Source organism: Globicephala melas, chromosome 8, assembly GCF_963455315.2.
Source record: "Globicephala melas chromosome 8, mGloMel1.2, whole genome shotgun sequence".
NCBI classification, from domain to species: Eukaryota; Metazoa; Chordata; class Mammalia; order Artiodactyla; family Delphinidae; genus Globicephala; species Globicephala melas.
Window position 1 is genome coordinate 76,394,037 of NC_083321.1, and position 14,565 is coordinate 76,408,601.

General features: G+C 36.9%; 1 protein-coding gene across 2 annotated transcripts in view; it reads right to left on the minus strand.

Annotated features, from left to right (window-relative positions):
* Window positions 1-14,565, minus strand: part of TRPC6 (transient receptor potential cation channel subfamily C member 6) — a 116,532-nt gene that overhangs the window by 26,088 nt on the left and 75,879 nt on the right. The window contains exons 3-4 of one of the 2 annotated variants that reach the window (XM_030883701.2): window positions 4,996-5,181; window positions 2,941-3,105 (exon numbers count right to left, since the gene is read on the minus strand). The exons of the other annotated variant lie outside the window; for it this stretch is intronic. Of the exons in view, the coding sequence (XP_030739561.1) occupies window positions 2,941-3,105; window positions 4,996-5,181 (351 nt within the window). The remainder of the gene's footprint in view (window positions 1-2,940; window positions 3,106-4,995; window positions 5,182-14,565) is intronic. 2 annotated transcript variants of the gene reach the window in all.

Consider the following 14,565-nt stretch of genomic DNA (forward strand, 5'->3'; position numbering starts at 1 on the left):
CCTGGGTTCCTGGTTCTTACACAATATGACTCCTTTATTTTATTCGGAAGGGAGAGAAGAGAATCAAACCAGGTACTTTTGTTGCTTAGTAAATATATACTACCAAACGTAAAATACATAGCTAGTGGGAAGCAGCCGCATAGCACAGGGAGATCAGCTCGGTGCTTTGTGACCACCTAGAGGGGTGGGATAGGGAGGGTGGGAGGGAGACACAAGAGGGAGGATATATGGGAATATATGTATAGCTGATTCACTTTGTTATAAAGCAGAAACTAACACACCATTGTAAAGCAATTATACACCAATAAAGATGTTTAAAAAATAATAATACATAAATAAAATTTAAAAAAACAAACACATAAACAAAAAGATGGTTGACAGGAAACTAAAGTGGTGTGTTTGGATAATCATATCTTCTATTTCTTATTACAAATCACTGAGAGTTGTGTTTCTCTTTAAACTAAAGGAGATTCTGGTACCACTCAATGGACTTTAGGAACTGAAATGAGTTATTCATTTTAGTAAAATTTGTCATCTATATATTCTGTGACGTAAACAGATTTCTAAAAAATAACTGTAAAGAAAAATTGAACAAGGTGAAAAACTGATGTACCTGGAAAAATGACTGAAAGTAAGCACTGAAAGAAATACCTGCTTTTAAATATTATATCATACTCTTTTTAAGTATTTACTGATGATCAAATAACTATCAAATACCAATAGTAGCAGAAAATGTTGAAGATAGCTTAAGCCAAAATGATTTGAAATCACAGCATGACCTATTTTTACTATAATGAGTATAAAACACATTTGGGTTATGGTGGAAAAAGAGAACAAGTAAGGACAAAAAGAATTTCTTGAAGAAAAGAGCAGACTTGAGGAAAGAAAACCAAACTTTAAATAGAAACAAGAACTCTGTCAAGGTGCATATGCCTGCAATTTGATCTCGCTTAATTTTCATGGATGCTTTGGAATTTTTTAATATTTTAAATAATATTTTAAATAAAAGCATCAATATAGCTTGAGCAATCTCCCCCCTGTTTAAAAAAATCAATTCTCTAAACTGTAAATAATATTTATATATATTACCAAAGGGAAAAATGTAAAATAGATTTTATCATCATGCTTCAAACATTAAATAACAGTAAAATAGATTTTACATATGAAAAAAAATACAGTGTCCTTGACAGTGTCCTTTTAATTTGATTATTTGCCTCAGGGTTCATAAACGAGGGTGGAAAACATACCAGAAAGAAACATGGCCAGGAAAGAAGAAATAGTGAAGGAAATCAGGTTAATTAGGATTCAACCAAAATTTAAGAAATGTGCAACTCTAAGGACTGCCAAAACTAGTCTGTCAAAACACCAAACACTCTGGAAGGCATTATGCTTTTGAACTCACTGGATATGGGGAGGCACAATTATTCACCTTAGAAGAGAGATTATAATTTAACTGATCACAGAGTAATAACAAGGATAATTCCGAACCCCCCCCACTTCCCCCCCACACTTTTAATTCAGGTTAAATCTCTGAAGTAGAAGCAGAACAGAGACTACATACATAGATGTAGCTTATGTTCTAGTAAGGAGAATTAATTCTTTTTTCAAAGTGGAATCTGTCATTCCTATGAAAAAGGGAAGAAAAGAAAAATCTTAACTTTCTAGAAAAAAATCCATGCTATAAATTTCTAATTCTAGTAAATATCACTATTTTCATTTTATTTTCCTCCTTTATAATTTATTTATAAATATATAAGGCCAACTTTTGGCCTTATATATTTAAGGGAAAAACATTTATAACGACAGATTTTACCCTCAGGAGAAAATGCCAAGTTTCCAGCAGTTCCTATCATCATCAATGGAAGTAATTATGAAGTTCCCACTATGTAAGGCTTTGCACCAGCTTCCTACCATAAGCCACTTAATAACATTCCTGTAAGGTTAAAGCACCAAATATATGACTAAGTAATAATAAGAAGAAAATATGTAGGTAATGGTGATATATGTCTTTGCACCCACATGTTACAAATATTTGAAAATGAGTCATGCCCAGATTTAACAACAGCAAGTGATTCAACTGGCATATCGACATGGCACATAAATAGATGGTCCAGCAGACATTTCAGCCACATAGCTTTAGAGTTATTTCAGTCTGACTCTAAGAGTTGAAACTTTGACAATTCCAGAAATGTGGCTTCAAAAACATGCAGAATAAGATTGTTGGCAATGCAGGGCAGACAAATCTCTATGCCTGTTAACAGAATGACAGGTCAACATTTTCCAAACTTCTTCTGTCACACTAATGAAAGGCTACGTCCATCTGAACAAATTAGTTTCATCAAATCCTGGGCAGAGTTTGCCAAAAACAAAAAAACCCCCAAAAACAGGCTATCTTTGTTGTCAGGTTACAATGTATTCTGTCCTTAAAACAAATAGTCTTCATTGAAACAAGCATTATAGTAATATTTACACAATTGCCTTTTATTTATATTAAGATTTATCTGGTCATATTCGCTAAAATAAATACAAAACAAAAACTTTCATCTCAAAGTTTGCCAGAGGAGAAATAACAAAAGAAAACATGTTCTTTTAGGGTGTTATTTGAGATATCTGCTCAATGCATACCTCATCAAAAATGTAAAAATATATGCATAGATGTAACTAGAGAGAAGACAAATAGGAAATATACTGAGTTTTTCTTTCGCATATTAACAGTGGTAATATTACAGGTGAATTTTCTCTTTCCATTGCTTTCATTATTTCTTATAGCAAATATATGTTATTTTTATAATATTAAAAACAATAAGATTATTTAAACCCAACTCTGACTTCCCTGAAATTTTTATTTGGGAAATAGAATTTTCTTTGCTTAACTGGCTCTGATATATAAACCAGATACACTACTAGGAGATAACAGAGGTGCAGGCTTCACAGACATACCTTGCTGCATGGAGCAAACCAGTAAATGAGAGCCAGGAAAGGCAGTCCGATGGCAACGGCGAGGACCACAAGAAACTTGACTGCCGTGGTCTGCTGCCGCAAACCGGAAAGGTTCTCATACCATATGGACAGAAGCTGCTGTTGACAGTTTGGATGAGCTACAAACTAGCAGGGGAGTGACAAAACATTTAACAGCTTGCTTAAAGATTCAGCATAAACTCTTTTCTTGCATTCTAATATTATGTTCTGTTCTTGCCCATGAAAAATATTGTTAGAATTAAAGAACAAATGTAAAATATCTAACGGGCAGGTATTAAGCAAGATGGCAGGGGGTTCTAATATGTATTACATAAATTCAAAGATTCCAACTTTTGCTTTATGACTAATGGGTTTTCTTTCAAAGCACAAACAAATTTTGGAAATTTAATATTGGAAAATGATTCATCAATATTTTACAAAAGGACTTTTATGATTATATGTTTTTTCCATCTAGAAGGAGTGATATAAAGATCCTGCTAGATCAGATGTCTAAATACTTATTTTTTAAAGTATATGACCTTTTCTGCACTGACCTAAAATGCTAAACTTATTTTATACTAGGCTCCCATTTGCATATGGGTCTTTTTCTGGACTGCCTATTCTATTCTACTGATATTTCTTTTTATTCCTGCACCATAAACTCTTTCAATTAAGAAAACTTTATAATTAAATTTAACTCTTAATTTTTCAGAATTTTTTATTCTTACATATTTATTGCTTACAAATGAACCCTACATATGACAGAGAGCTGCATTATTTAATATACAAAAAGCAACAACTCAAAATAACAATTGGTAAAGAATATTAAAAATTAGACAAAGGACAGGTTATATAAAGGAACTAAAAATGTTTCTTAAGGATGGTTAACCTGCAAGATAATTAAATCAAGATACAATGTTTGTCTTCTCAGAATGGTAAGCTTTAATAATACCCATTATGTAGCACAGGGGGATCGGCTCGGTGCTTTGCGATGACCTAGAGGGGTGGGATAGGGAGGATGGGAGGGAGGCTCAAGGGGGAGGGGATATGGGGACATGTGTATGCATATGGCTGATTCGCTTTGTTGTGCAACAGAAACTAACACAGTATTGTGAAGTAATTATACTCCAATAAAGATCTATTTTTAAAAAATAAAAAAATAATAATACCCATTATGAGTGGAAGAAATAATCCCTCTCACATACTGTTGACATGTGTAAACTGGTGTACATTTTTTGAAGGGAAATTTAGCAAATGTTTTGAAATAACAAAAAAAATAAAGAAAATAATAAACATCCTTAAATAGTAAACTGACTAAATGAACATAACAATATAAATAAACATAACGATATGCAGCCTTTGAAAAGATTAAGTGGATGTTTATTTACTGATATGTGAAGATGTCCAAGGTATAAATTTATGGAGCGAAATATAATATTGATTAACCACTCTCCGTTAAGAATTGAGAAGACAGAAAGATGGAATGTCTATATTGTTTGAAAGCTTACCATAAGTCTGTGTTACTTTTATTAGAAAACCTACCTTTAAAAACTGTTTTTTTAAAGATATCTTACATAACCTAAGAAAGCAGTCAAGGATAGGGGGCACCACATGAAGACAGAAATAAAAATACTCCACAAATAAAGATGAAGGAGATTCAAATGCTCTAAAGAAGGAATAGAAGTCATTGGTCTGGAATTGGAATATATTAACAAATGGGAAAACCGAGTTGGGTCTTAAATAATGATGTTCCTATCCTATAACAAATGCCTTGTAGTTTGAACACACAAAGTCATTTTTGTATCATTAGTTAAGTAAAAGAAAGTGTCAATCACTGCATAAACAAGTCTAGGTTTTAAAGACTGGCATTAGTGTAGGTTAAATGCCTCACAACCAGGCACTTAGAATTGTTAGAGAACCTACCTAGTGCAATTAATTAGAAAAAACCAGCTCAATCTAATTATGCCAACCCTTCATCCTGATTTAGCACCAATAAAAACTGAAATAATGTAAAAGGGGCTTCAGGCCTGACCTTACTTTTTTTACGTCATATTTAATGGCAAGTTTTAAACGGCTGAGATTTGGACGACCGCGATCTCCACCACTGTGGTGTATTTCAACATCCCCATTCAGAATGGCCTCTACTTCTTCGGTATTTCTGCACAGATCGAGGAGTCCAACAACAAAATCTTTGCACTGCATTGACAGTTTTTTGTAGTCATTCTAGGAAAGACAAAGCAAAGCAAAAAACAATAATGTAGAAGTAGCAAATTTTACTATGTTATGCTGCAGAATTTATCAGTGATTTGATGGTCTGTAGAGGAAAAAAACTCTATTTTTAGGTTTACTATTCTTTTAACATCTTCAATTGCTGTTCTGCTGAGTGATCTCTGAAATATCTTAGCACAATAAAGTTTTTCTTTATATTCTGAAAGAGGAAATTTGTCTAAAACATAACCAAAGTTATCAAAAAGTACTGCACTGTGCCAAACTCATCTACTGATTCAGGAGAAATATAAAGTAAGCAACATTTCCCACAGCATGCTCATACTATGTTGCGTACCTATATCTCTTATGTTCATAACTTCATCAGCTAGGCATATAATATATATTTGCTAGACAAAAGCAAACATATATCACTTATCTATTTACTAAATTGTTACCGAGGAATTTTATGTACCAAACACAGGGTCAAAAGACAAGATCTAATATAAAGTCTGCAAATTGAGATTCTTCTTTGGAGAAAAGGAAATTTAATGAAAATGCTTTCACTGTAATTTACTGCTGATGAACTAATGGTATTTTGGGAGGATTTAGAGAGTACAGATCATATTTAAACACCAAAAACTCATTTTGAACTTACATACACCATGCATTCATTCAGGTCTTTGATATTTCCTTCCTCTTTATTCTCTTACATTGAAATAAGGCCATTTATAACCCAATGTTAATAAAGAAAACCTATTAGTTAGAACTTGTTGCATTCCAAGTGGATCATATCATTTAATCTTCACAGTTGCCTTGATTCCTTAGGTTAAATAATATGTTCAAGATCATGCAGCCACCAAGTATCAAAATGAGGCTTTAAATGTAACCCTGTTTTGCTCTAAACCCTTTGCCTGTAAGAATTATGCCACTTTGTCTTTTTGTAGAATGCTTCTCTATTTTGATCTATGAAGAACTGGGAGGCAAGCCAGGGAAATACTAGTCCCATTTTGCACATCAAAAAACTAAGGTCCCGGGCTTCCCTGGTGGCGCAGTGGTTGAGAGTCCGCCTGCCCATGCAGGGGACACGAGTTCATGCCCCGGTCCGTGAGGATCCCACATGTCACGGAGTGGCTGGGCCCATGAGCCATGGTCGCTGAGCCTGCGTGTCCGGAGCCTGTGCTCCACAACAGGAGAGGCCACAACAGTGAGAGGCCCGCGTACCGAAAAACAAAACAAAACAAAACTAAGGTCCCTTGAGGTCACTGCCTCCATGGCAGAGTTTACTCTTAAAGCCAGCTTTGTAGGTTCAGAATTGGTTGTCTCCTCCATCTTGAAGCCACCATTGTGTTGTAGGATAAAAAGATTCCTTGCAGGGGGAGTTAAGATAGCAGAGGAGTAGGAGGACATGCAGTTCATCTCTCCCCACGATGCATCAGGAATATACCTATAGATGCAACAATTCTCACAGAATACCAGCTGAAAACTAGCAGAAAACCTTCAACACCAGAAGGGACTATAAAGATCCCTGAATAACTGGGTAGGATGAAAAAAAGGAGGGAGAAGGAGGAGGAGAGGAAGTGGGATGGGACATGCACCTCGGGGCAAGGGAGCTGAAGCAGAGGAGAGATTCCCGAATTCAGGGAAACCCCCACTCCAACAGGGAAATCAATTAGGACAGAAGGGAAAAGCATTTGAGGCTGTCAGAAGAGGGTGAAGCGGCCGATCTACAGCAGATGGGGCACAGTGAGAAATATACAGGTGGTCTGTACCACAGCCCTATGTGCCCCAGACTGGGATGTGTGTTCACAGGTGTTCAAGGGGGCTGGGAGCTGGATTGTGGGGATTGGAGAATAGACCTGGAGCGAGAACTGCTGTTGGCTGTGGGGAGACAAACTGAGGGGACGGGAGGGAGGAAATCCGCAGCAGGGAATGCCTATGGAGGAAGACTGGACTGCCATGGAAACAGGGCGCTATTGCAGGGGGAGGAGCCGCTACTGTAACCTCTCTCTCCCCACACACTGGCACCAATAAAAGAAGCCTTCTCAGGGCTGGCCCTCACACGCCTTATGCTGAGCACCAGAAAAGGCCCTCACTGGGCCATATCTCTTGTGCCCGTGACCACCAGCTTCCCTGTGCATTTGGTGCCACCAGGGGTCCTGTGATCCAAGCAGCCATACCACCTCTGCATCCCGTCCTCACAGGGGCAGACCCAAGAGCTCCAAGGCAGCCTCAGGACCAGACTCCTGTGGGTGGACCACAGGGAGAGGTGGGGATAAAACCAAAGCTGAACCTCAGGAACAGGGTGACTAAGGAAGAAGATCAAAAATCTTTCCATCAGCTGTTCAAGCTGCAGATTAAATCCCCGTGATCAGCTAGGTAGACCCTGTGTCTATGGAATATCTGAGTAGACAATGAGTGTTCCCACAAATGAAAACAGTCTAGCTCTGGCAGCTGTGGACTTTGGGGTCAAGCACACTGAGGAATTGGGCCCAATCAGAGTCTGAGTGGTTCCCACAGGGCCCACAGCAGTTCCAGAGACCAGCCCAGAGGCAGAGGAGGGCCTCTTGGAGAGGCAGAGGTGGGCTGTGTCTTACTGCATGTGCAACGACACTTACAGTGGAGACCCCAGGGAAACAGAATTATTACTAAGAATTTTATCATGTTTTCATTCATTCTGTTGTTGGTTCTGGCTTTTTTGTTTGTTTCTTTTTTTTTCTTTTTTTGTTTGTTGTTGTTATTGTTTTAGTTTTTTTTTTTAATTTAGTCTTTTGGGATCTTCATGTTTTATAACTTTCTTAAATATATATTTCTATTTTTACTTTGCTTTTCTGTTGTTCTATGTTCTTTTCCCTTATTTTTATTCTTCTTCTTTTTCCTTAATATATTATTTATTTTAAAAATATTTCCATTTCTACTTTGCTTTTCTGTTGTCTTGTGTTTTTTCCATTTTTATTTTATTATTATTTTTTAATCCTTTTTATCGGTTCTGTTTCCTTACTTTATTCTTCAGTTGGCACACTGCTTTGGTTTTGTGGTTTTGTTAGTTTTGATCCTAATTGTTTGATTTCGCCTTTGAGTTCCTCTATTTGTCTGGTTGTTCTTTGCTTTTTGTTTTATTTGGTTCTATTTTTATTTCTTTTGTATGTGTGTGTGTTTCCTTGCTTCTGTTTTTGTTTGATTTTACTTTTTACCATTTGTCTGGGGTTTTGGTAGTCTTTCTTTTTTTAAATCCCCTTTATTGTGGGAATGAGTGACTTGCAGGGTCTTGGTTCCTCGACTGGAAGTTGGGTCTGAGGCTTTGGGGTGGGAGCAGTGAGTCCAGGAAGCTGGACCACTAGAGAATTCCTGGCCCCAGGGAAGATTAATCGCCAAGAGCTCTCACGGAGGCCTCTATCTGAATCCAAGACCCTGTTCCACCCAAATGCCAGCAGTTCCCAGCACTGTATGCTTCATACAAAACAACAAAAAAGACAGGAACACAAACCCACCCAACAGCACACAGACTACCTAAAGTCATACTAAGGTCACAGACACCCCAAAACACACCACCTGACATAGCCCTGCTCAGCAGAGGGAAAGACTCAGCTCCACCCACCAGAACACAGGTACCAGTCCCTCCCATCAGGAAGCCTACACAAGCCACTGGACCAACCTCTCCACTGCGGGAAGAGAAAAGCAGGAAGAGGAACTATGAACCTGCAGCCTACGGAAAGGAGACCTCAAATACTGTAAATCAGACAAAATGAGAAGACAGAGAAATATCTTGCAGGCAAAGGAGCAAGATAAAAACCCACAAGATCAAAAAAATGAAGAAGAAATCGGCAAACTACCTGAAAAAGAACTCAGAGTAATGATAGTAAAGATGATCTTGGAAATAGAATAGAGAAAATACAAGAAACGTTTAACAAGGACCTAGAAGAACTAAAGAGCAAACAAACAGTAATGAACAACACAATAGCTAAAATTAAAAATACTCTAGACAGAATCAATAGCATAACTGAGGCAGGAGAACGGATAAATGAGCTGTAAGATAGAATGGTGGAAATAACTGCCACAGAGCAGAATAAAGAAAAAGGAATGAAAAGAATGGAGGACAGTCTCAGAGACTTCTGGGACAATGTTAAGTGAACCAACATTCGAATTATAGGCATCCCAGAAAAAGAGAAAAAGAAAGGGTCTGAGAAAATATTTGAAGAGATTTTAGTTGAAAACTTACCTAACATGGGAAAGGAAATAGTCAATCAAGTTCAGGAAGTGCAGAGAGTCTCATACAGGATAAACCCAAGGAGAAACATGTCAAGACTCATATTGATCAAACTAACAAAAATTAAACACAAAGAAAAAATATTAAAAGCAGCAAGGGAAAAGCAAGAAATAACATACAAGGGAATCTCCATAAGGTTAACAGCTGATCTTTCAGTAGAAACTCAGCAAGCCAGAAGGGAGTGGCAAGATATATTTAAAGTGATGAAGGGGAAAAAACTACAACAAAAATTACTCTACCCAGCAAGGATCTCATTCAGATTTGACAGAGAAATCAAAAGCTTCACAGACAAGCAAAAGTTAAGAGAATTCAGCACCACCAAACCAGCTTTACAACAAATGCTAAAAGAACTTCTCTAGGAAGGAAACAAAAGACAAGAAAAAGACCTATAAAAACAAACTCAAAACAATTAAGAAAATGGTAATAGAAACATACATATCAAATATTACCTTAAATGTAAATGAATTAAATGCTCCAACCAAAAGACACAGACTGACTGTGTTTTGGATACAAAAACAAGACCTGCATATATGCGGTCTACAAGAGACCCACTTCAGATCTAGGGACACATACAGACTGAAAGTGAGGGGATGGAAAAAGATATTCCATGCAAATGGAAATCAAAAGAAAGTTGGAGTAGCAAGATTCATATCAGAAAAACTGACTCTAAAATAAAGACTATTACAAGAGACAAGGAAGGACACTACATAATGATCAAGAGATCAATCCAAGAAGAAGATATAACAATTGTAAATATTTATGCATCCAACATAGGAGCACCTCAATACATAAGGGAAATGCTAACAACCATAAAAGGGGAAATCAATACAACCAAAAGGGGAAATCAACAGTAAGACAATAATAGTAGTGGATTTAACATCCCACTTACACCAACAGACAGATCAACCCAAATGAAAATAAATAAGGAAACACAAGTTTTTTTTATTTTGTTTTGTTTTTCTTTTTGCTGTACGCGGGCCTCTCACTGTTGTGGCCTTTCCCATTGCGGAGTACAGGCTCCGGACACGCAGGCCCAGCGGCCATGGCTCACGGGCGCAGCCGCTCCGCGGCATGTGAGATCTTCCCAGACTGGGGCACGAACCCATGTCTCCTGCATCAGCAGGTGGACTCTCAACCACTGCGCCACCAGGGAAGCCCAAGGAAACACAAGTTTTAAATGACACATTAAACCCACAGCCAACATCATTCTCAATGGTGAAAAACTGAAACCATTTCCACTAAGATCAGGAACAAGACAAGGGTGCCCACTATCACCGCTATTATTCAACATAGTTTTGGAAGCTTTAGACACAGCAATCAGAGAAGAAAAAGAAATAAAAGGAATCCAAATCAGAAAAGAAGTAAAACTGTCACTGTTTGCAGATGACATGATACTATACATAGAGAATCCTGAAGATGCTATCAGAAAACTACTAGAGCTAATCAATGAATTTGTTAAAGTAGCAGGATACAAAATTAATGCACAGAAATCTCTTGCATACCTATACACTAAAAACAAAAAAATCAGAAAGAGAAATTAAGGAAACACTCCCATTTACCATTGCAACAACAAAAAAATTAAAATACCTAGGAATAAACCTACCTAAGGAGGCAAAAGACCTGTATGCAGAAAACTATAAGACACTGATGAAAGAAATCAAAGATGATACAAACAGATGGAGAGATATACCATGTTCTTGGATTGGAAGAATCAACATTGTGAAAATGACTATACTACCCGAAGCAATCAACAAATTCAATACAATCCCTATCAAACTACCAATGGCATTTTTCATAGAACTACAACAAGAAATTTTACAATTTGTATGGAAACAGAAAAGACCCTGAAGAGCCAAAGCAATCTTGAGAAAGAAAAATGGAGCTGGAGGAATCAGGCTCCCTGACTTCAGACTATACTACAAAGCTACAGTAATCAAGACATTATGGTACTGTCACCAAAACAGAAATATAGATCAATGGAACAGGATAGAAAGCTCATAAATAAACCCATGCACCTATGGTCACCTTATCTTTGACAAAGGAGGCAAGAATAAACAATGGAGAAAAGACAGCTTCTTCAATAAGTGATGCTGGGAAAACTGGACAGCTACATGTAAAAGAATGAAATTAGAACACTTCCTAACACCATACACAAAAATAAACTCAAAATGGATTAAAGACCTAAATGTAAGGCAAGACACTATAAAACTCTTAGAGAAAAATATAGGCATAACACTCTATGACATAAATCACAGCAAGATCCTGTTTGATGCACTTCCTAGAGTAATGGAAATAAAACCAAAAATAAACAAATGGGACCTAATGAAACTTAAAAGCTATTGCACAGCAAAGGAAACCATAAACAAGATGAAAAGACAACCCTCAGAATGTGAGAAAATACTTTCAAATGAAGTAACTGACAAAGGATTAATCTTCAAAATATACAAGCAGCTCATGCAGTTCAATATCAAAAAAACACACAACCCAATCCAAAAATAGGCAGAAAACCTAAATAGACATTTCTCCAAAGAAGACATACAGATGGACAACAAACGCATGAAATGATGCTCAACATCACTAATCATTAGAGAAATGCAAATCAAAACTACAATGAGGTATCACCTCATACCAGTCAGAATGGCCATCATCAAAATATCTGGAAACAATAAATGCTGGAGAGGGTGTGGAGAAAAGGGAACCCTCTTGCACTGTTTGTGGGAATGTAAATTGATACAGCCACTATGGGAACCGTATGGAGGTTCCTTAAGAAACTAAAAATAGAACTAACATATGACCCAGCAATCCCACTACTGGGCATATACCCTGAGAAAACCATAATTCAAAAAGTGTCATGTACTACAATGTTCATTGCAGCACTATTTACAATAGCCAGGACATGGAAGCAACCTAAGTGTCCATTGACAAATGAATGGATAAAGAAGATGTGGCACATATATACAACGGAATATTACTCAGCCATAAAAAGAAAAGAAATTGAGTTATTTGTAATGAGGTGGATGGACCTAGAGTCTGTCATACAGAGTGAAGTAAGTCAGAAAAAGAAAAACAAATACCATATGTTAATGCGTATATATGGAATCTTAAAAAAAACGGTACTGATGAAACCAGTGGCAGGGCAGGAATAAAGACACAGACGTAGAGAACAGAGTTGAGAACACGGTCAGGGGGAAGGGGAAGCTGGGATGAAGTGAGAGAGTAGTATTGACATATATACACTACCAAATGTAAAATGGACGGTTCAGGGTAAGCTGCTGCTTAGCACAGGGAGATCAGCTCGGTGTTTTGTGACGACCTAGAGTGATGGGATAGGGAGGGTGGTAGGGAGTCTCCAGCAGGAGAGGATATGGGGATATATGTATACATATAGCTGATTTACTTTGTTGTACAGCAGAAACTAACACAACATTGTAAAGCAATTAAACTCCAATAAAGATGTTAAAAAAAAAAAGATTCCTTGCAGGGATCAAGAGAGAAAGATGTTGGAGAAATATGAGAGGCTCTGGATGTGAATCAATAGGTAATATTTGCGGAGCGGCTAAATGGAAAACAGCTTCAACTTGGGTATTTGCAAAGCACCTTCCTGGGCTCCTCCCCGTAAATCATGCCAAGTTTCACTTTGCTAACTGTAGGTTCAAACAGATTCTATAAAAGAAAATTAATAAAACAAATTCTGTCTTAACTGAGAATGGCTCAAACTACTTCTAAACAGGTATCTGGTCAGATAGTATAAATAAGGTCACAAGGAAACAGCTCTACCCCTGTCATGAAATAGTCAATTAAGGTCATGGGGAAGAACTTTGAGGTGTGGAAGCATCCATACATATGCTGTCCATGCCCACTATTCCATATTATAGTGGTTAGGAGCTTGGGCTTTTAAGGTTAGATATACCTGTAATCGAATCCCAGCTCTTCTGTTTTTTAGCCATGTGATCTTAGGTAGCTTCAAATCACTCTATGAGGTAGGTGCTACTATTATTTTCATTTTACAGATGAGAAAACTAAGGTTTAGTGAGAGTAATTGTTAAAGAAATCACACATTGCAAAGCACATAGCAAGCATTTGATAAAACATAATTATTTTATTTATATCATCAAAGGCAAGATCTGAAAACAGGCCATTTCTTGACATTTGTAAGTACCTATGGAGTTTAATGCATCTAGGCTTTCTTGTTTATAGTGCTCAATTCTAGATGTATCTTTAGTCCTTTTGGAGATAAAAATGTAAGACTCAAAACCAGTACTCTCTCGAATTCCAAAAAAGCTCAGGTGAAATTAGATATTTCAAAGGAGGGTATGACCCTTCAAGTGTAGAGTAACATTTTTAGTAGAAACCACATGGACTGAAAAAGTAAAGGACAGGAGCTCTGTGCTGTTTCATATCTTGACTTAAAAAATTGTTTCCAATTCACTGCTAATTCTCAAGACATATTCCAAGCAAAAACAAAACAAAACAAAAACCAACAATTAAAAAATAAAATAAAGAATAAGACTGCTTTTAGAATTGCATGTTTTTTTTACCTTGGGAATCCATTTACAAATATTTTCATATTTTAAGTTTTCTCAAATTGAAATGTAAACTCACTTAAAATGAGATGTTGGCAGTTCATTAGCCAGACACAGCACTGTGATTTTGGTTTTTTGAAAAAGTGAAGCTGACGGTTGATTTAATTCGGCCTTTGGCTCACACACCCACACCATACATTAATAAATTAGAAGTGGGTGCTTGCCTATTAACCTTTGAGTTATAAAGAGATGACTGATAGTGGGTTAATAGAACAGAGTTTAGAGATTAATAGACATGAAATACCCTGTTAAAAGCACCCTGTCAAAGGGTCATCTTAGTTGGATTTTACATAGTAGAAGATATGTTATGGTGTGTAATTTTAATGTCTGGATCTATACATAGAATAACATTTGCTTTATAGAAATCAAGAGGGTGGGGGAAAATGCATGCCTTAATTCTCACTAATCAACCCTGTGGGTTTTGGAGAAGAGCAGACCTGGATTTGAAAATAGGTGCAAACACTTACTAGCTGCATGACTTTGGGCAAATTACTTAATCCCTTAAAGCCTCAGAATTCTCATGTGTAAAACAGGGGTAATGTAAGTACCTAC